We start from the raw sequence: 20,425 nt of genomic DNA on the forward strand, positions 1-20,425 counted from the left end.
TGCGGGGGTACCGACGCCGCTGGGGCCGGCAGCGCGGCGCAGCTCCCGTGTGTCCATGTGCCCCCCCGGCCCCGCAGCGGCGGCTCCGTCCCCGCAGATGCCCGGCGGGGCTCGGGGTGAGGAGGGGGTGAGGCGGTGAGGCCCCCCGCGGCGGTGCCGGCGGGCCCGGCCGGGCTCTTACCGTGGCCGAGGCGAGGCTGTTGTCCGCCAGGGTCAAGTGGTGGGGCTCCCAGCGCCGCAGGAACTTGGAGGTGAGGATCTTGCTGAGAAACGTCCGGGGGTGCCGGATGACACACACCTGGATGTCCCCCTCCTGCAGCAGCTTGTACCTCATGCCGTTGCAGTGGAGCAGGGCTCTCCGGCACGGCGCGGCACCCATTTTATTCCCCTCGGGAGCGGACATCTCGCCGCCCAGCAGCGGCTTGCTCTCCTCCGTCTGCCGGCGGTCGCTGCCCCCGCCGGAGCCGCCGGTGCGATCCATGGCAGCCCCGCGGGTCCGGGGGGTTGGCCGCCCGGGGAGACCGGTCTCTACGGGGGAGGGCGGTAGAGACGGGTAGACCAAATAAAAAAAAATAATAATAATAAAAAAATCCAACCCCTTAAAAACCAAAAAAACGCTGAAGGGGGGGGGGGGGGGAACCTGTCAGGGAAGATGGGGGAAGGGACTGAATGGCACCGGCGGGGGGAGAAGGGGGGGAAAGGGGAAAGGAGGGGGAGAGAAGGGAAGCGATAAAAATCCTTATTCAAACTTCCAAATCCGCCCCCGGCGGGTTCCCCCTCAGAGCGCCGGGTCCATGCTGCCGGGCGGGCGGGCCGGCCGAGCGGAGGAGGGTGGGCTGCCGGCGGGGGGGCGGCAGACAAAAGCCGGTGGTGGCGGCGGCGGCGGGGGCTCCTGAGGGCGGCGGGGCGTCCGGCCGCGGCTCCTTCCTTCCCCCCAGGGCGTGTGCGCGCGAGCGTGCGGCGGGCGCGCGCGCGTGCATGTAGGTAGGAGGTGGGTGGGTGTGCGCGTCCGTGGGTGTGCGTGGGGAGGGAGGGGAGCGGGGGGGCGGTGTTGCGTGTGTGTCCACGCGCGCCGCCGCCGCGAGAGGAGCGATCGCTGCTCTCGCCGCAGCGGCCGATTGGTGGAGAGCCCCCGGTGAGGCGGGGAGGGGGGGGCGGGAAGGAGGGGGGGAGTGTCATGTGCCGCCCTCCCCCTGACGTCAATGGCGGCCCAAGCCGCTGAGGGCAGCGGCGGGAGGCGCGCGGCAGCGCGGCCGTTGCGCCCCTCCCCTTCCCGCCTCTTCGCCTCAGAGGGGCCGCCGCCCCCCCGGCCCCTGCTTCTCCTCACGGGAGGCTGAGGGGGGACGGGGGCAGCGCTGCCCGTGAACGGCGTACCTGCGATTCCGTGGAAAATGAGGGAAAACATGAGGGGAAGAATGTGGGGTTAAGCCGCCCTTTCTCTCATCCCCTGCTCTGGTGGCCTCCTCTCCCCTCGGGAGATGGGCTCACCACTCGTTGAGCGCTTTCACGTCTTGTGCAACCAGCAAGGGAAGAACGGCCAGGGAAGCCCTACGCCTCGCTGGCCGCCGGTGGGTCCCACTGGTGTTTCCTTCTCCTCCGGCTTCGCTGAGGTGACTGGGAACCGGAACAGCCCGGGGAATGGAAGCCCAGGAAAAGCGGCCCCTCACTAGTATCACGCTGAGCAGGATGCTGAGCATCCTCCCATCGTCCACGAAGCAGAACAATTGTTTACCAACAAAAAAAAAAAAAAAAACTAATGAAAAAATGAACTCACTTCTAAGACCTCTAAACCGTTTAACAGCTCAGTAATGCTGCGTGCAATATGGATGCCGTGTCAAATGGTACCATTTATACTCGCTTTTTTTCTCAGCAATTTAAAAGGTAGTGGCAGATCCCATTTCCAGTTTCCTCATTTGCACAGCCAGGTTAGAACCAACAAAAAAAATGACATCTCATGTAATGTGCACAATCCATTAAACTGTGTAACTCATCATAGCGGGTATTGACAAGGTTCATAATTTAGAAGGAATTTAGAGGGCTGTTTTACTTGATGCTAGCAAAATATTCGGAGAAAGTATAAACCTTCATGATTAAAAGTTGAAGCTGGCCTCTAATGGAGTGTGGTTGGGGAAGGGATGATGTGCTCTGTGAGGAGCCCATCATTTCACAGCGTGTCCCTGCGGCTGGGTTTCTGGCGGCATCTCCTGGTGCAACAGTTCTCAATGAGAGGCGACAATGGCACATGAGGTGCCAGCAGTTAGGAGCGCGGTCATCAGCCCATCCAAGAGAAAACTCATCCGATAACTTTGCATCCACAGATTATCTGTTGGAGAGGTGAGCTGCATCGGGAAGGGTTTGGGAGCCTTTGCCAGAAAGCCTTTTGTAGTGGCTGCGGTCAAAGACAATACGTGACTGGGTGGACCACAATCCCTGCGAGCAAGTCCATCACGTGTGTTATTACAGAGCTGTTGTGTTGAAATAGGCTTGCATTTGACAGGAGAATTGCTGTTTAAACACTTTCAGGAGGGAAGGTTTTTGTAACCTATCAATTACTAGCAAATTCGAGGGATACTTTTATTGCATGTGAGCATCAAAATTATTTATAAAAAGCTAGGAAGTCCCCGGAGTACTCCTATGTACCAGTTGATAGGACGATGCACAGAATTACGCAATTTGGCAAAGGTTAGAGGACAGATACTCATTTAATGACATGAATAATACAACCAACAGGAAGACAAAAATCTCTTTTATAGAGGTTCAAATTGTCAGTATCTCATAGCCCTGGTAATTACTTACCTCCTGAACTTAAACAAACTGACTGGTCATTGTGCACTAAACATTACAGGCAGTTCCCACAGAGCTTTGTACACCATACACTGCTAGGGGTGAATGACGCACACATTTACACTGAAATAAAACCAGATTTACTCATACCTGTAAATATGTGTGGATCTGCAATAAAAATAATAATAAAAAAGAAGACTTGCAAACCAAATTTTGAAAGCACAGCTTTGTTTAGATGTAAGCTTTTTACTGCAGGAACTGTCCGTTTCTAGGAGTTCCTAGCATGCCTGGTACAAGGGAGACCTGTTCTTGTTTGACCCGAGGCACTGTTCTGGTACAAACAATAATAGTGTCAATAGTAGGACTATTCGCATCCACTCACCTGCACCAACACTTCACTCAGCGAGAACTGCAACCAGCGTGACTATTTTGGTGAAAGTTTGTGCAAACTAGCCACCTGCTCAAACCACTGCTTTAAATCTACCGTAATTGTCATCTCTGAGAGCTGCTCGCCAATGGGAGGGCAATATCTAAAGAGTCTGGTGTTCTTAGTGAATTTCCTGGCAAATTAGAGCGTATGTTTTCCATTCGTGTCCCTCAGAAGGCAGCAAAAAAAGCAAGGCTGGTCTATAGCGGTCAACCCACAAGTTACCTGAAAGGATCCAAGCCTCCGCTGGGAATCCACCATTCCAAAGTGTTGAAATCCATTGTGATATTGCAAAAGCACAGCACATCAGGCAGCGCTGCTGCTAGCAACCCCTGTCAAGGACAGAGGTCCAAATCCTCAGAGGTGCTCTGCGCTTGCAGCTCACACTGAGAATCCACACTCTCGGGCTGCAGGTGTTCCCTCTGAGGTAAACTCAGCACACAACGATAAGATCAAGGTATGAAATCTCACATTGCCTGCCAGAATGGGGCAACTGAAAACCCTGTCTAGACAAGTGAAATTGAAATACACTGCTTGCTGCACAGCTTGCCGAAATGCACGTTAGCCATCCAACCTGCTGTAAATGGCTAGTATGCGAGTCGAGGCTGAACACATTAAAACTAACACCCCTCCTCATGTCGCTTGTAAATTATACCGAGCAGAAGTTGGATGAATTGCATTCCTGGCTTTGTGTTTTTCCAGACTTCCTCTTCTGGCTCCATGCAGACCAATAGACATCTCAGGTATACATGCTTGGCAGTATTTCAAGGTGGCGTTTGGGGAATCCTGTATGTTTTGTTTTTCTCCCCAGAATTTAATTTTATGAGCAAATACAACCAGAAGTTTATTGTGAAAGTGGGACAATCATTCATTCATATAATAAACACTGAGCAAATAATTCATAATAAATGGCACAACAGTGAAAATGCACCTCTAGCTACTCACAAGGTGCTTATGGGCGTGCTATCCGTTTTGAATAATTCAAGAATTTGTGAGTTTTTTCTATGAAATGCTTCATTTCTGTGCTGGAACAGAAATGCAGGCTTTGGAAATGAAATCTGAGTATTTTATTTACTATCGTTGATATTATTACCAAGTAGAAGCTCTTTTAAGTCAGGGCCCATAGGTACAGGTCAAATTTGAAGGGGGAAAGAGAGACTTGTCCTACTCTGCAGAAATATCAGTGTAACTGCTCCATAACGAGAGTGGGGCTGGCAGGGAAGCAGGCAGAAGTTAAGATGTTTCCTCCAGAAGAGAGGTCAGTGGCAGGAGGACAATTCAGATCCAGCTGCCAGTCCCGTGCCCTGCTCCTGAGCTCTGCCCTTTTATTCGCGCTTCTTTGTGTCTTGCTCTTTTTTATTATTCACTGCCATTTCATAGTAGGCTTTGTAAACAGAAGCATCACTTACAGAACAACACCGTAGCCTGGAAAACTGGGATATCCCCACCATGCAGTTTAAGGCAGATAGAATTCTGGGTAAGCAACAGAGGAATAGATTTGGACTTCTTTTTTTTTCCTCGCCTCAAAACTAATTCAGTTGTGATCCGTATTATTCAGAATGTTCATCTGCTCAGTTATATGCCCATAAAACCAGGAAGGCCCATAAACACAATCATTTGCAAATTCCAGATGGGACTCCAATCTTAAAAAAGAACACTCTTCGTACATTTCCAGCATTTAGTCTCTTGCCTGTCTGCACTCAAGTCCATCAGGTGTTCTGCAGAGGTCATTCCTGGGTGCCAAAACAGAAGCGCTGTCCTGACATACCCTTCTTAAGCTTGGTAACGCCCACTTAGAACCATGTGTTAAAAAAAAAATAATGTGATATTCTGAAGGGAAAGATGACGGCAATTTGTAAGTAGTGCTCAGTGCCAAGAACACAGGTTGCGTAGCAGTGGGGGGCTTGGAAAAACCCATGAGAAAACACTTGAGATGCCAAAACCTATGCAGAAAAAAAAATATTGCCTAAAGGGTCCTTGCTTGAGAGTAAATCCATGCAGTGGCATTGTCTGACAAGCTATATGAGGGGAGTAACGGAGCAGCTGTGGCAAGGTCCAGATATAAATATTGAGATGCCTCAACAAGGGATGCTTCTAGCCAGGGAGAGAGCACCGTCCCCAAAGGGGCTTTGCTGGATTTGTAGTACACTTCAAAGGGAAAGCAAGAAAAAGGAATAAAATAAGCTCTTACTTCATCTTTGAATTCCTAATTTATATATTCCTATTACAGAATCTGTTACAGTATTGACAGATGTTTTGGCAAACTCTTTCCCCCGTCGATCAAAGAGGGAAGAAAAGAAATCTCCTTTTATTGTTTTTTGCTGAATTTTTCTGTCAGAGGCTGTAAGGGCTTACCACGTTCGTGCTTTTTGTAAAAAAAAACCCCACTGCTCTTGTCTGCTCAACATGTCCCTGAGAGTTGTCTGTACAGAGATGTGAGATACAGTTTTTCCAAGCAGAGAGGCAAGCACCAGGAATTCCCAACTTGTATTCAATATCCGTTTAGACTCTCATACAGCAGCTGTCCCTCTCAGCTTTGAATCCTCGATGCATATTAGAGATAATGGAGCTTTCTTCCCTTATTCACAGAGGTGCTGCGTGGATTATGGAATTCATTAGTCAATGCTTGCAAATTGCCACTGTTGACTCAGAGCAAATTCCTGCTATCAGACTCACTAGTCAGCTCATTTTCATAACAATGCTGTATTGTTAAAAAATACTTTAAAACCATTCTTTAGTGAAACTGGGGAATACAACACATTCAAGCAAACACATAAAACATAAAAGAGATGCTGTATCAGTAATGCTGCAAGTCCTGCATTTGAAGTTTGTTTAAATTAATCAGCATGGTGGTGTTAAGAGGATTCAGCAAGTCATAAAACTTTGGAAAACAGAGTTGTTTCCCAAAAGGAGTGATGGGCATTTAAAACCTAACCAGATAAAGATTAAAGAAACCCACCCTGCAAGGAGCTGTTGTGTAGTTGCCCCTAAGGGAAGGAAGGGCTTGATTAGGGAACAGACACGTAAGATTAAGATTGCATCTGCAAGCATCTCTTTCTTCTTCCCAAATTTCTCATCACTCTCTTCTCCCGAGCCTAACATCCATTTTGGAGGACGCCTCACAGGTGCAGTAGTAAGAGGGAAATCAGACTCTGATGTGAACTTGTAATTCTCTGACATCTCTGGCGTTCAGATTTCTGCTGTTCTCCGGTTTACTCAGTCTCTGTGGTCTTGTTTTCCCAGCCGATGCACATTACACTGCAGGGCTAACTGCATGCCACGCAGACTCTAGTGACAAATATATCTTTGATTTCTCACTGACATAATGCACACTTGAGTGCATGATGCAGAAATCATACTTTTTTCTGCCTGTCATCATCGGATGTTCTGATGTAGGGGGATGTAGGATGAAGCTGACGGCATCGATTGCTAGAAGGAGTCTGCCATCTGCTGATCTGAACAGCACTCCAGTCTGGCTTTTACCTGTTCGGATATTAGCAGGATGGAGCACTAGACAAAGGAAGTAAAATATATCTGAACAGAAGCAGCACTAACAGCCTTGCTGTGGTGAAGAAATGTATTTAAGTGGAAAGAGGAAGTCTCAAGTCTATAATTTCAGGTCTAAGCCTGAATTGGACAAACAGAAACAAAGAGGCAACTAAAATAAACAAACGAGTAGATAGGAAGGAAATAAGCAGAAGATAGAAAGAGGAGAGGGAAGAGCCTGAAATGTCTTCTCTATTTTGCTGCACCCAACCAGACAGTGCAGCCAAGGTATCAGCTGTCCTCCCCCTGCACTCACGCTTCTCAGTGACAGCAGGCCTAAGTGGTAAACTTCCCTACCAGCCTCCACCTTCTTCCAGGGCCACCCACACACCTAGGAATGGAAAATGCCCTGGAAAAAAAAAAAAGAGCCCCTAACAAGATTCGCTAGGCTGCCATCTCTTTTTCCTTTAGTGCTTACTAGCATCAAGATGTATGTAACAAACTGTCGTTTGGCAGGATGTAGTGAAAAGTCACCATTTCCGTTAGACTGTCCGCATTATTGTTCCCACCCCCAGCTAATATTTCCTATTTCATCAATAGGTCACATCCTACCAGTCATTCCAAGCTGTGAGTGCTCGTCAGTCCGAAATGCTCTATTAGCTCTTAATACGTATAAAACATCACCATAACACAAATAAGCATCAAAAGTCAAAGGGAAACGGGATATGATGCAGAGTTGTGAGCTTATCACAGTAAGGTGAAGTTTCCCCAAAACAGAGGAAGAACAACTAAAAAAGAAAAAGGTAGTCCACAGATTAGGGAAGTATATCTTCCCTCACTGAACCAACCCACTGGGGAAGTGAAATTAGAAGTGGATGAAATGCTGAAAGACTTGGATTGTTTTTTGAAAGCCCAAGCGAGAAAAAAAAGCAGAATGGGAAAAAGCATTAAATATTAGCAGGATTAGTATCCACAGATTCTCTGGTGAGGAGGTGTCATAGAGAAAGCAAGAGAAGATAAAATAACATCCTTAATTATTGTTTTTATTATTAAATCCCTGTGTTACAATCGTTTCAAAACAGTGTTACACAAAAGGCAGCTGAAACTCTCCCTGCTGGTCCTCTGTCCTTTTCTTACCTTGGTATCAGCAGGGTTATAAATTGAAGTATAAATTCCCATCTGATGATAGCGCCCGTCGTCCAGTGCTTGCACCTTTGTTGTGCTAAGTGCCTTGCAAAATATCTAACACAGTCCTCGGCCTAAGAAGTCTAAGGAAACAAATACAAAGGACAGAGCGAAGCATCACTTTAACATAGTTATCTTTCATGATTTATAGACTCCCAGATACAGCTGAAGAAATCAGCTGCTTGTGTATGCTCTGGTAGTTATACACCTTGTAATTTTTACCTGCCCATCAGCTAAGCATAGCTGATTTCTTGAGAGTATAATGTCTTTGGAAGCTTTACAGTCCAAGGGGAAACAGAAAGTAAGAGAATGGCAGGAACTTGCTTAGGGGAGTCCCTGGCTGACATGCAACAGAGCTAGATGATGACAAATTCAAGAGAATTCTCTGAAAAGAACAGATGGTCAGTGATAGCAGATTTCACCCACATGGACAGACTGTACCATATACCTAGAAGAAATGCATCACAAATCATAACCAGGAAAAAAATAATCATGCATATCGTTTTGATAGCACCCAAGGCTGTGGCTGATCACAGAAATCTGAGTTTCTGAGCTACCACAATATTGCAAAATGAAGGCATTGTCTTTGATGTATAAATTTGGCTTTCAATATATAAGGCTATTTTTCCATAATATGAAAAAGAACTTAAAAGAGTACATTTTGATTGAGCTTTTCTTTGATGCTATGGAAAACTTCAAGATAGAAACGCAGAACAAGACATCATAGGAAAGAACCACCTATCTAGCACCAGCTCTTGAAGCCTTTAGTAAGACCTTAGGAGTGTTAGGGATGGTACAGCTGTCAGTGGAAAACAACTTGTGAATTGGTTAACTCCATCAGCAAATTGCACCAATGTAGATATCCATTTCCATTTGTTTACCACATCCACACAGGTGAGGGGAGGAAAGGGAGGAGCCGCAGGAGTTAGTGGATGTAATGTGGGCAGCCTGGAGTTGGGCTGGGTTATCATTATCAACAGCAAGCAGAATAAAGGCATTCTGTGTGTACCAGGTCTTGTTTGTGAGTACAGACAGCCAGGGTTTGGCCTCTTGCTTGTCCTGCAAAGAAGATCAGAACAGTTCTAAACACTGTCCAAATTTTAACAGTGAAACACAAAGTACAGAAAATGTTGGGTGAAGTTGGCAGGATGGGTGCACTGGGTAGAAAGGTGCAAGCAGGGATCACGGGGCTCGTTCAACACGTTTAGAGGCCTCATACCATGTAACTTACAACTCAGTTTAAGCATATTGAAGATACAGGTGGATCCCATGGTTCAGGGACATCTAAGGAGATTACAGTTAGCTTAGCAGTAGCTTTTAATGAGAAAAACCTGCATGTGGGCCAGGAAAGACAGGCATTCAGACAGTTTACTTCATGCAGCTCTTTCAGTTAACTTACATCTGTGGGTAAAATACCTCCTTAAATGGGTGTGGGGGTAACCAAGTACCAGCCCTTAACGAACTACAGTATTTCCTAATGCCCCATGCTCTGAGGACAATGGGCATTCAAGAAAAAGTCTGTTTAATACCTTAGGAGCCGTGTAGGTGGGTTCTGGGAATAATTCTTCCCGTGATTGTATGCAGGGAATTCAGTTTGCTTTCGTATCTTTTAGAAAGAAAAAAGGAAGACGGGGCTGCCCAGAGCAATCAAAAGAAGGAGTTTAGGGATGCAAGTTCCAGGAATCACTCCTTGCCTGGGAACACGGGATGATTTCAGGGAAGACTGCTATGCTGTTTTCATAGTGATTTCGAAAGTGTATGGGTTCACACTTGCTATGCAGCAGTTGCCATTTCCTGGGATAAGCCAATTAGTCCGAAAGAGTGAATAAAGAGATATTATCACCTTTAATATCTGGTGCTGCTACTGCCACCGCTTTTCCAAAATACTCTCCTGTGGGCATTAAAGTGATGTTTTCATTTATCCACTAGTAAAAACACAGCCTTAACCCATCTGCCTGTCCCTCTGTGTATATATCTGGGTAATTTAATAAATGCTTCTGGGTGTTGATTTACGTCATTGTATCTCTACATAAGCATGCCTCTGTGAGTATGCTGTTGGTTGTCTGTGAGCGTTCATTGTTTGCGTTTTGTGTGTGTATGTCTGTGTGTCTGAATGTGGTTTTGTTTAAAATTTTTCCCTAGAAAAACCAAGAAGTCAGACATTTCATGAGGTTGTTAGTTAAAACCAAGGAAAGGAAGGAGGAGACAGTAAGGGATAATTTACAGAGAAAAAGGGGTAGATTTGGCTACGGTTAATCATCTGCCCCAGTGTTCACCGGAGAAGATGGGGGAGTTCATTCCAGCCATTAAAATGTCTCAGGGGAGGATCATATAGATCATGCTGGAAGAGAGATGGAAACAGTAAATTACCTAGAGGCTGACAAAGCGATGGAGCCAGATGTCATCTGATCGCAAAGCAAGGATAAAAACAGGGAGAGAGAACCTTCCCAAGGTACGCCCAGGATTCCCTTGGAAACCGTAGGCAGAAATAGGGAAATGATTTATAATCCCTATCAGTGAGGTAGATCTCTGGGACACAGGATTAATTTTGAACCCATAACCTGGTTCCAGCTGTAATTCCGGCTCACAGGGAAAAGTATTATTCTGATTCAGAATGCAGAACAAAAGAACATTAAAATTGAAATAGGTGCAAAGTTTCCCTACATGCCAGCATCCCTTGAAAAATAAGCTTTAATAATGGCCCAGGAACACTTTCATAACACGAGTCTCCTCAAACCAACAGCAAAAGGGTTCAGATGGATTTTCCAGCTCCGGTGCCCCGATCACTTTGCACACACAGCTTGTTTTCCTGCACTCGAACAATCGTGGGCCTGACTCACCGCCCCTTCGCTCCACCATTCGGCCAGTTCAACTGCAGCGTAAACAACTGAGCCCAGTGGCACCTCACCAGGGCAAACACGGGCAAGCAGCCGGGGCCCTGCGTACAAACAGCAACATTCTCCATTTCTAACAAGAGAAGGGCAATTCCTGTTTCAGAAGCTGGTACACATCCTACGACCACAGATACAGTCACTGGACGTGTCTCAAGAAACCAGAACAAGAAATTCTCGGCACTGGTGGCCAGGGGTTCAAAGGGCAGCAAATTGCTCTCACCGAGCCTGTATTGGCCTTTGTTAGCCAGGCACTGTGAACACAAAGATGTTTGTACATGGAAGTGCTGGGTATGTTACCCACGTCCTCCATGACATTTTGGCAGTGATCCAGTAGAGTTCCTGAGAAGTGCCTGGGACATTTTCTATATATCCTCTGTTTGCAGAGGGACTCCTATGCAGCACGACTCTTCCCAACAGTGCTATTAGAGACAAATAACACCAGCTCTGATTGTTGCATGCGTTTCCTAGAAGAGGTAAAACAAACCAAGGAAATTAGGTCTTGTATCCCCACGTACGATCATTCGAATGAAAACCACCTAATGAAAATATTTTCTGCAACAAAATAATATCTTCCTTCTTGCAGAGAAAAGCATGACTCAGATTTCGAGACAGTTGGGCACTTATGAACGAAGTTCCCTATAAAAATTCCCACTAAATTCATAAGCCTTTGATGATCCTGTTCACGCTTGTTCTTTTCAGGAAGTTTTCCCCGTGTTCCCAGATACGTTTCCCCTAATTAACATCTTCCGTAAAGTCATTTATTTCCACAGCACACTACCAGCAGCCCCTACATTTTTCCCCAGCCGTCCGTCTGTCCAGGGTGCAGGGGGTGATTCTCAGCGCCTCCAGCCCCAGCCATGGGGCCCATCTGCCCCTAAAACCCACCCTGCCGTTCCGTTCCCCGGCCCTTCGCTCCCTGCATTACCAGGCGATGTGTCAGCCAGGGCTATTGTTTTTAGCAGGAAGCAAGTTTGGCCGCCTCTGTAATTTAGATTGTGGGCAATAAGCAGGGGTGTGGTGTGCAAAGCAAACAAGGCAGGATTAACAGCTCTTTTCACTTCTGGACAGGGAATGGGTATGGCGGCGGCCCACAGGATCCCGGCCCACATTGGCTACGGCTTCTCCTCGTGACCGCAGCCAGGAGTGAAAAACCAGAGCGTCCTCCAGGTTTTCAACTGGAGAGTGAAGATAAAAGTCCAGGCCCCATGTTCTGACAGACCTTTACGAGCTAAACATCTTGAAATGAGATTACGAGAGAAAATTAAGAACAGTCTTCTCCTTTCAATAGGTCTTTAAAAACAATAACCAGGCTTTACTGTAAATTCATTTATTTGCCATCAGCGTGCCAATTCCCAAGCTGATATCTCCTCTGTGTACCAGGGATATATATAGATCAAAATGTGGCAAGAAGACAGAAAGATTTTATTTATTTTGCATAAGGACAGCAATGTGGGGAATTCTTTTTTCCAGGAAGAACTCACATCAGAGAGCTTGTTAAAGAAATACTATGAGGTAAATAAAATCCAAATTATATTTAGCTCATAGGAGGTGACAAATACTAGTCAGGTTGACTATTGCCTTGCTGGAAGTCAGTCAGAAACCACTGTCAAACAGAGCACAAAAATAGAGAAAATAGAAGAGAGAGCGTGTATTCAAAATGGATCTTGCACTTGCTAAAGGGAGCAACATTCTGTTGTTTCTTGCCAGCAATTTTTTTTAAACTAGTTGTGAATGCAAGGAAAGGTACCTAAAGTCATATCCTGGTCCACGTTCTGCTGAAATCACCCAAACTGTCTGGTTGGGCTCTCCAGAACGGTCTGAAAACACATCGGGCTGTTAGTGGCAAACACAAACCCTGTGTCCCTTGTCCTGCTGGATCACCCCCTCCATGGCGCCGCACGTGTCCTTCTGTACCTTACCACGGCCAAGCCTGGACATCAGTCCCCACCGCCACAGCTATGGCGAGGGCAGGTTGGATGAAGCATGGGCAAACAGAGGGAACTGTGAGGTAAATTTCCTTGCAAAAACCCAAGCCTGTGACAAAGCCGGCCTAGACGTCAGTGTGACAGCGTGCGTCAGCCAGGAGGAAACTCAAAGCAAGGATGAGGCAGCCATAAGCATTCAGATCCCTGGATCCAGACACTCTTTTCATCCGTAAGAATCCACATGCAGGGCTGAGCTTTGTGGGGATGCCCTAGATCCATCCAGTGATCAAACAGGCTTTAATTCACTCATAAGGCAGAAGTGCCTCCTCTCGCCAAGCGCTCCCTGCCTTCTTCACAGCTCCCTTCTGGGTCAGCCCTCCCCACAGGGCGAGAGGAGCGGGTGCTGCAGGAGCATCATCATTCTTTCCTGGCACAGCAGCTAATCCACCCAGCCTGACTGCAGAGAGATAGTTGCTCTTTGGGATGGAGCAGCCATGGCTGGGGGGGAGACTTTTTTAACCTATTTTTGCCTTGTTCCTTGTATGGAAGCCACGAAACCTCTCTCATTGAGGCAGCTGATAAAATTGCCTCCTTTGTTCAGCAGCAGAGCAAAAAGGACACCTAACCAGAGCAACTGGAATGTAACTTCAAGAGTTATTAAAATTTGCAAGCACTTGCAGTCATTTATGTGCACTCTATGAAATGAACATGTAATTATCAAATGATTCCCCCACCTCTTCTTGGTTGTTGGGATTATTAAGTGAACGCAAAGGATTATACTGCTCACCTGAGATAAAAGAGCCTGCAGAAAGCAGCCTGCGTTTGCTATGCTAACAGTTGCTGTCTGCAGTCAGAGTTCCTTCTCTAAGCACTTCAGCACTGTAAAGGCTTGAGGGGACACCGCCTTTGCCTAGAGACAGATTTTTGGGTGAGATTTTAGAAGAAAGGTTTGCATACAAGTAGCGTGTGATCACTGCTGGAATGCCGGTTTCCTGGTAGACACACACACACACACATTTCGTGACCCGGTGTTCTTTTACAAAAGAAAAGTGACCAGCAAAACCCCAGCACTTCGAAGTGGTGGGGCAATACAACCTACATAACAATAATGAGTCATTGGGAAACAGAAGGATGGAGCTCAAGGGATCTCCTCCTCGGCACAGACCTGCAAAGACACTGGAATAATTTGCATTCCACAGCTTGCCTTGCAGAATCCACAGATAAAAATGAGGCTTGGCTTGGCTAGGATAACTGAGCAATATTTAGCAGCAGAACAATGAACCAGCTGGGAAAGCAGGTATTTATCCAAACGCAAGTGGGCAAGTCACTTTGGGCAAGATGGTTATTTAGGGATTGCCTGCACAGGGAGAGTGGTACAAAGTAAAGGAAGGTTTGAATGCATGGTATCTAAATCCACTCCCGACAAAGGTGGTGTAAACAGCCCAGTTGTTCTCAGATGAGAATTGCCTGCAGCTTTTCTGGCTGTATGAGAGTGGAGGACCCCAATAGCTGTGCAGCTGCCACAGCCGCTTCCTACTTCTGCGCATGGCCTGACACCTCGGCTTGAGCAGCGACCGTAGAGGTTGCTGGTTCCCTCACCCCTTGCAGAAGTTAGTTACTGCCTCTGTAACAGGAACTGGAGAAGCAAACTTCCCTCAGCTCTTCAAGTGCTCCAGCCTTTCTTTGTTGGCGTGACTATGTGAAGCAACATGAAAGCTACACCGAATTTGGGATGAAAAAGCAAGACAAAAGTAGCCTGCACAGAACTGTCAGCAGAAGCCACCAGGCTGTGAACTGTCACACATGAAGCGTGGATTCAGATCCTGTTATTTAGGGCTCAGGCTATAAATCACAACCAACCACTCTTTATTCCCAAAAGTCACGGCTCTGTCTGACACTGCAGTCATCTTCTCCAGCATGGCCAGACAAACAGTCATGATCCTAGGGGAAGCAAGGAGAGAAGCAGTCTCAGGGGTGCTTACTGATGGCAATTTGTAGGTACAGCTTTGCTGAGCCCTTTTAAGGGAGGGGAAAAAAAAAAAAAAGAAAGGAAGAAAGGAAGAAAAGACTAGGAAAGGGCCCGGGAGAAGTGACAGAAAGGGAGCAGACCCCAGCCAGATGCATACAAAGCTAAAGGCTGTGATCAGACTTCTCTGTCCCTGCACTCATCGGACGTATGGCCTGGTGTGCTAATACTGAAAGAACATCAGAGGAAGTGGGATTTGGCACCGAGTGCAAGCGTCGGGGAGCCGGATGCGCTCAGTCCATAGTACACGACCAAGGCCACATGTGTTTGCAACACCATGGTGTCCCCAGGAACCTCTGGCCCTGCCATGTCAGTGCTGGTGTGCAGGCTGGGGCTTGGCCAGCACCACCAAGAAAGGACACGTGGGGCTACCCTGCACTGCCCACCCAGGCAGCTCTCCATCCCCTGTTTTGGGGGCGAGACCATCTCTGCCTGTGACAGCGGCCACATACGGAGTTTTTCCCACTGCGTGGCTGCTGTGGGTTTCCCTGTGGCCTGGGTGACGGTGGCTCTTTTCTGGACAGAGCCACGGTGATGCTGATGTGGCAGAACAACACCACTGCCCATGGGAGGGCTGGATGCTGCAGCGGGAGGGCTTTCAGAGCGTAAGCTTGAGCCCAGGGAGTTTCGTGAGCCACCAGCGCTCCTAAGTTCTCTACCCCTTGGGGATGCTCTGGGTTTGGTGCGTGCCTTGGGGGACCCCTGGCAGGACATGGCACTCTGAGGCCCAGGACATCCATCAACAAAAATGGCATTCAGGCATGGCTTCTCTCGCATGGTGAGAGTAAGTTTACATAAAATTTGCATAAAAGTATCAGAGGAGGTTATGGTGTCACATGTCACTTACCAGTCTTGTGAAAGCAAATTGAAACGTGTGACTCTACCAAAGAAGCTTGTTTAAATTTCTAAGGGAAGGGACCCAGCCTTCCTCTAGCACCAGAGCACAGGGGCATTCACAGGAGGTTCATCTCCCTGGAGAATATTGCACAACGTTTCTGCTGAGCAGTAGAAGATGATTAAGATGACCGGAAAAGCAAAAAGAGTGAGCAGGGAGGGCTAAAGGTGCTGGAGCAGTTTCATCTTGTTCATACTTCCTCCTTCCAGCAGCATCGCTGTGCACTGGAGCATTAAAGGCAAGATCTCTTTGCATCTTGCTGGGCCCTATGGCAAAAGGAGATATCCGTCTGCCCCTACAGCTATGGGAGAGTTTCAGAGCAAGAGTAGAGCAAAAAATTACTCTTACCTCACAGAAGTAGTCAGCTGACAGCAGGCTTTTCTGTGTGTCTGAAGCTCTAAGTGAAGTCCTTTCAATTGCGATGGTATCAGCCACCTGTACGGGCAGCCTTTCCTCCCTTGCACTAGTCTACACCCTGCCGTGGTGGCTCTGCTCCCCAAATAACATCTGGAGCTACCGCAGGTGCTTGGACAGCCCCTGTTAAGGAGGGGTGAGAGTCTCTCGGTCATCATGGATTAGCGCCACAAACCAGTCAGTTCTGTTTTCTCCTGCCTAAAACCAGGGAACAAGGCAGAAGCATCTCCTCCAAGGTATGACCTGACTTTGAAGTCAAAAGATCAGAGGATGATCTTGAACGACGTTCTGGCAAGTTCAAAGATGTACCTCTCTAGAGTGCCAGTCACACAGATGGTGCAAAGAAGGGCAAGGACCAGAACTGAGGCCACCAGGGACCGATTCTCTGTCCTCGTTGCTAGACCACTTGTCTTCATCTCTGCTGAGTTTCTCGTTCCCCACCATTATCGCTCCTAACTCCTCCCTGCAGTTCACTCGCTGATAACCGGCAGGCAGGTTACCTGCAGTTGGCCAAAGCAAGAACAACAATTAACTAAGGGAAGCAGATAAAATTTTAGATGCTTTTCTGGCTCAAAACAATATATCGCCCAAAACAGAATGTGACACTTTTTTGGCACGGACAAAATTTAAACTACCATGATTTCAAGTTTCTGGGAGCTTTTTGTTGATAGGAAAAAATAAGTGGTTAAGGTTTGAGGCCCTCTGTGTAAAGAGAAACAGGTCGTATTTATGAGATTAGGATTTAATATTTTTAGGTAATATTTGTGAGTTTGGTGACATTCATGATTTAGTAGGACTGCAGTGCTGAAACAGTAAATCTACTTTGTGCTTTGGACAAATCACTTAATCATTCTGATTCACGGCATCCAGCGCTAATGAGAAGAGTCTCTTATGCTAAACTTATCACACATGCAAGCTTTGTTTTGCCAATCAGGACTGTGCCAGGAAAGTGCAAATACCCAAAGATTATAGGCAATGGTAACGGGTGTAGCAATAAGGATGATCTTGATAATTATGTACCTTCAAGAGAGAGGAGAAACTTGTTTTGACTTGCAAATGGAATAAGCCCGTCATAGCTGTGATAGGAGTCACCCAGGCTGGCAAGAACTCATTTTTTTTCAGGTGTCTTTAATAAACTGGTACAGAGGGGGAGTGGTGGTAGAAGCTGAGAGAAGTTCTGCTAAGAACGCACTCCCTCGGTCCTCCAAATTTTCAGATTTCCTGATCCGTTTTGCCTTCAACCATGTGTCATTCTAGGTCCAAGCAACACTTCCCTGCCTAGCAGCCTGCTACATCCACAGGGTCCTCCCAAAGTCAGGCCAAAGGTTTTGCAAATACAAAACCTAAGCATAGCTCTAAATATTTGTTGGACTGGGGCCTTACTTTGCGAACTTAATGCTGCTTATAACTCAGGGTCAACCCCAAGAGCATGTTGGAAAGAGGGTGCTGATTCAGCCCAAGAAATTTTATGGAAGATTCCTTCCTTCCTTCCACATTTCTCTAAAATCAGCACAGGGGTATGGATGCCTGTGGCTGTGATGATGGTTGTTTCCTCTATTAAACCACATTATTCTAGTCTTCTCCGACTCAGATAACTGTCTTTTCCCAATGGCTAAATGCACTCATAAAGAACCAGAGGACTCCATGTCTCTATTTATTTAACCACAAATCCAAAGTACGTCCACAGAACTGAACTGCAGGGAGCAATCCTGTAGGAAGATGTTCTCTCACCACACTGCCAGTGAAAGAGTGGAAACAGAGATGATGTCTGGTTCAAATTCACTCCTACAGATATGAAAAAATTTGGAATAATATTATACCTTCCTTTTCAAACTCAAGGAGAAAGTAGGCAAGAGCTATGCTACCCCTAAATTACTCTTGGCATCTATTGAGGCAAGAAAAAGTTCATCTTTAGGACCTTTATAACAATGCGTTTGTACAATGAAGAGCAAATCCAAGGAGCATCTGTCATCTCAGAGCAGGGTCTGAAGGTGGTGCCATTTTAATTACATCAGCTCCAAGGAACAGGTTAGGTTAAGAAAAAAAACGGAGCCCAGAAAGCTGGAGTGGGCAGCCAATAACAGGTAGCAGGAAATGATTAGATTTTGCTTTATGTCAATCACCAGACGAATAGCTGGGGGATATAAAATGCCATTGAGCATGGAGAACAAAGTTGGGAAGCGCTGTAAGCATTGAACTGGGTAGCGGTGCACTTGGTCCTGACGCCGACGCTACATCCCTGAGTGGAGACAAATGGAATGTGCCTGTGTTTAAAGCCACTTTTCCAATTTAGGAAAATAGTACGATGGCATAATGTTATTCCCATACCAAACGGTGAGTCCAGCACGTTTCCCTGAGCAGGGACTGTTTAACCTTAGCCACTGCCCCACACCCGAAGGGTTTGTTTCAGAATGTTCTTCCTCAGCCCTTTTCTCGTCTCGTTTCTTAACACGTGGGTTACACAATCGTTCAGCTGCAAACCAGTTTTGTTTTCATTTTAGCTTGCACAACCTTCCTGTTCTCTTTAAACAAGTACAAGGTAGTGGGGGGGGGAGGTGTCTTTTACAGCTTTCATCGAAATATTCCCAATAAAATGGAAAATTCCAGGGAGCGGTTACAAAAACGAGAAGGCTAGATTACTGTACATCAAAGGGAAACAGCATTTGCTAACTCCTGCATTTTATGTGCATGTCATTCACAAACTGCTTTATGAAAATGGAAAAATGATTGAGGAATCACTCAGGTCCTGACAAAAAATAAACTAATAGTAACAACCTAATTTCCATGAAAAAGGGCTGGTCTCCAAAGTATCTGCCAAGACCAGACAACCCCGTGGTGCTTGCAGCTTTCCTTTGTTTGCTCTTCAAAGCAGGTAGAGCCAGGAACATTCCCGTGCCTCATGGCAAGCTCTAAGATGTGGTACATGACTTTCAGATGAGGGAATTTCGCATTTCTCCCTGAATATTTCACATTACGATAGCAAGGAGAACAGCACAGACGCAGCTGAAATGAGGAGATGAATTGAACGGCCAAAAATGGGTTCTTCAGCATTACTCTGTAGTTTGGAGAACTGAGAGGGCAATTAAAACCAACATGAAAGAAGATTTAATTGCAAATCAGCAAAACTTGCTGAAGCACAGATAGCAAGAGGCGAAGAATCACCCCACCTGATGTCCAAGCCCTTCACGGAGAGCATTGCCCTCAGCTCCCCAGGCAGCCGATGGGAACAGATAGGCCCTTCCCAAGGAGAGATTCCGATCTCAGTCCCGGGGGAAGCGTCTCCCTCTCCCCAGAAGGTGAATCACCCTCAGACACAACCATATCAAGGAGAAGGAATCTAGGACAAACCCACTCAGCCGCTCCGTCGGGATGAGCAGCACAGCAAAGCCCTCCCCGTCCCTGCCAGGTTGCCGCAGCCAGTGAGGAAAGAAAAACCGAGGTGAACTGTAAGCGGGCACTGACGGCGGGCCACGGGGTCATGCCTAACTGCTGCCCGACCACCTCATGTAGCCAGTGCTACAGCACAGTGCCATTATTTCAGCGTATGGGCTGCAGCTTTTCAACGGAGACTGCAAAAAAGAGCGTGAGCAGGAGCACGAAGGACTCGACCATCCTTAGAGAAGGGGGCAATGGGGAAGGGCAGGAGGGAGCCTGGGAGGGGGAAGAGGGAGGTCTTGCAGCTGGTGAGGATGCCCGTGGGAGGATGGGCAAGACTGGCTTTGAGGACAGGTGGGAATGGTCCCGGGCCCAACAGCAACACCCTCAGCCCGTCTCTTTGGTCAGGCAGCTTTTAGCATTTCAAAGCGTTTCTCTTCTTTGTGACTCCTACCACTGACTACAACAGGCAAGCGAGTATTTACGGGATCAGCAAAACCCCTCCTGCCCAGGTGCCCTGAAAGACATCGTTATTGTCTGGCGTGCAAGCAAATTGCAACGTGTCTCATTTAAAGGCTTTGCTGGATTAATGAATGGGAGAGCAGCACCGGCTGCGGAAAATGTCAGGGCCCCGCTGCCGGTAAGGTGAACCTTGCGCTGGCTCCAGGAGCCGAGAGCGGGCGTCCCTGGGCGGTTTCCCGGGGTGCCGGGATTCAAACGGGCACCACAACAAGCAAAGGGACGGGTCCAGCCCCTTCCTGAGCAAAGCACCCAAGCCAAAAAGCAGCCCAAGATCGCAGGAACCTGATGTGCTGGTCGTTCCAGAGGCAGCAGGGCCGGGTAGAGGACTGTGAGGGGAATCTGCTTTCCTCTTCAAGACAGAAGACATCAAAGTTGCCCTGAAAAATTAAAAGCTTCTGGACAGGCTTCTCAATATATTTAAAAAAGCAAAACAGACCCGTTTCAAAGCACTCTTTCCAAAGGTCTTTCCTGACCGTACATCACATGCAATGG

The 20,425-nt window shown here is 47.2% G+C and overlaps 1 protein-coding gene across 1 annotated transcript in view; it reads right to left on the reverse strand.

The window, feature by feature from the left end:
• The window catches only part of CMIP (c-Maf inducing protein), a 139,155-nt gene extending 138,043 nt beyond the window's left edge, over positions 1-1,112 (reverse strand). The window contains exon 1 of the mRNA XM_074582841.1: positions 182-1,112. Within this exon, the coding sequence (XP_074438942.1) occupies positions 182-481 (300 nt within the window). The 5' untranslated portion in view covers positions 482-1,112. The remainder of the gene's footprint in view (positions 1-181) is intronic.
• Positions 1,113-20,425: the final 19,313 nt, after the last annotated feature.

The sequence above is a fragment of the Larus michahellis genome, chromosome 4 (genome assembly GCF_964199755.1).
Source record: "Larus michahellis chromosome 4, bLarMic1.1, whole genome shotgun sequence".
Taxonomy (NCBI): domain Eukaryota; kingdom Metazoa; phylum Chordata; class Aves; order Charadriiformes; family Laridae; genus Larus; species Larus michahellis.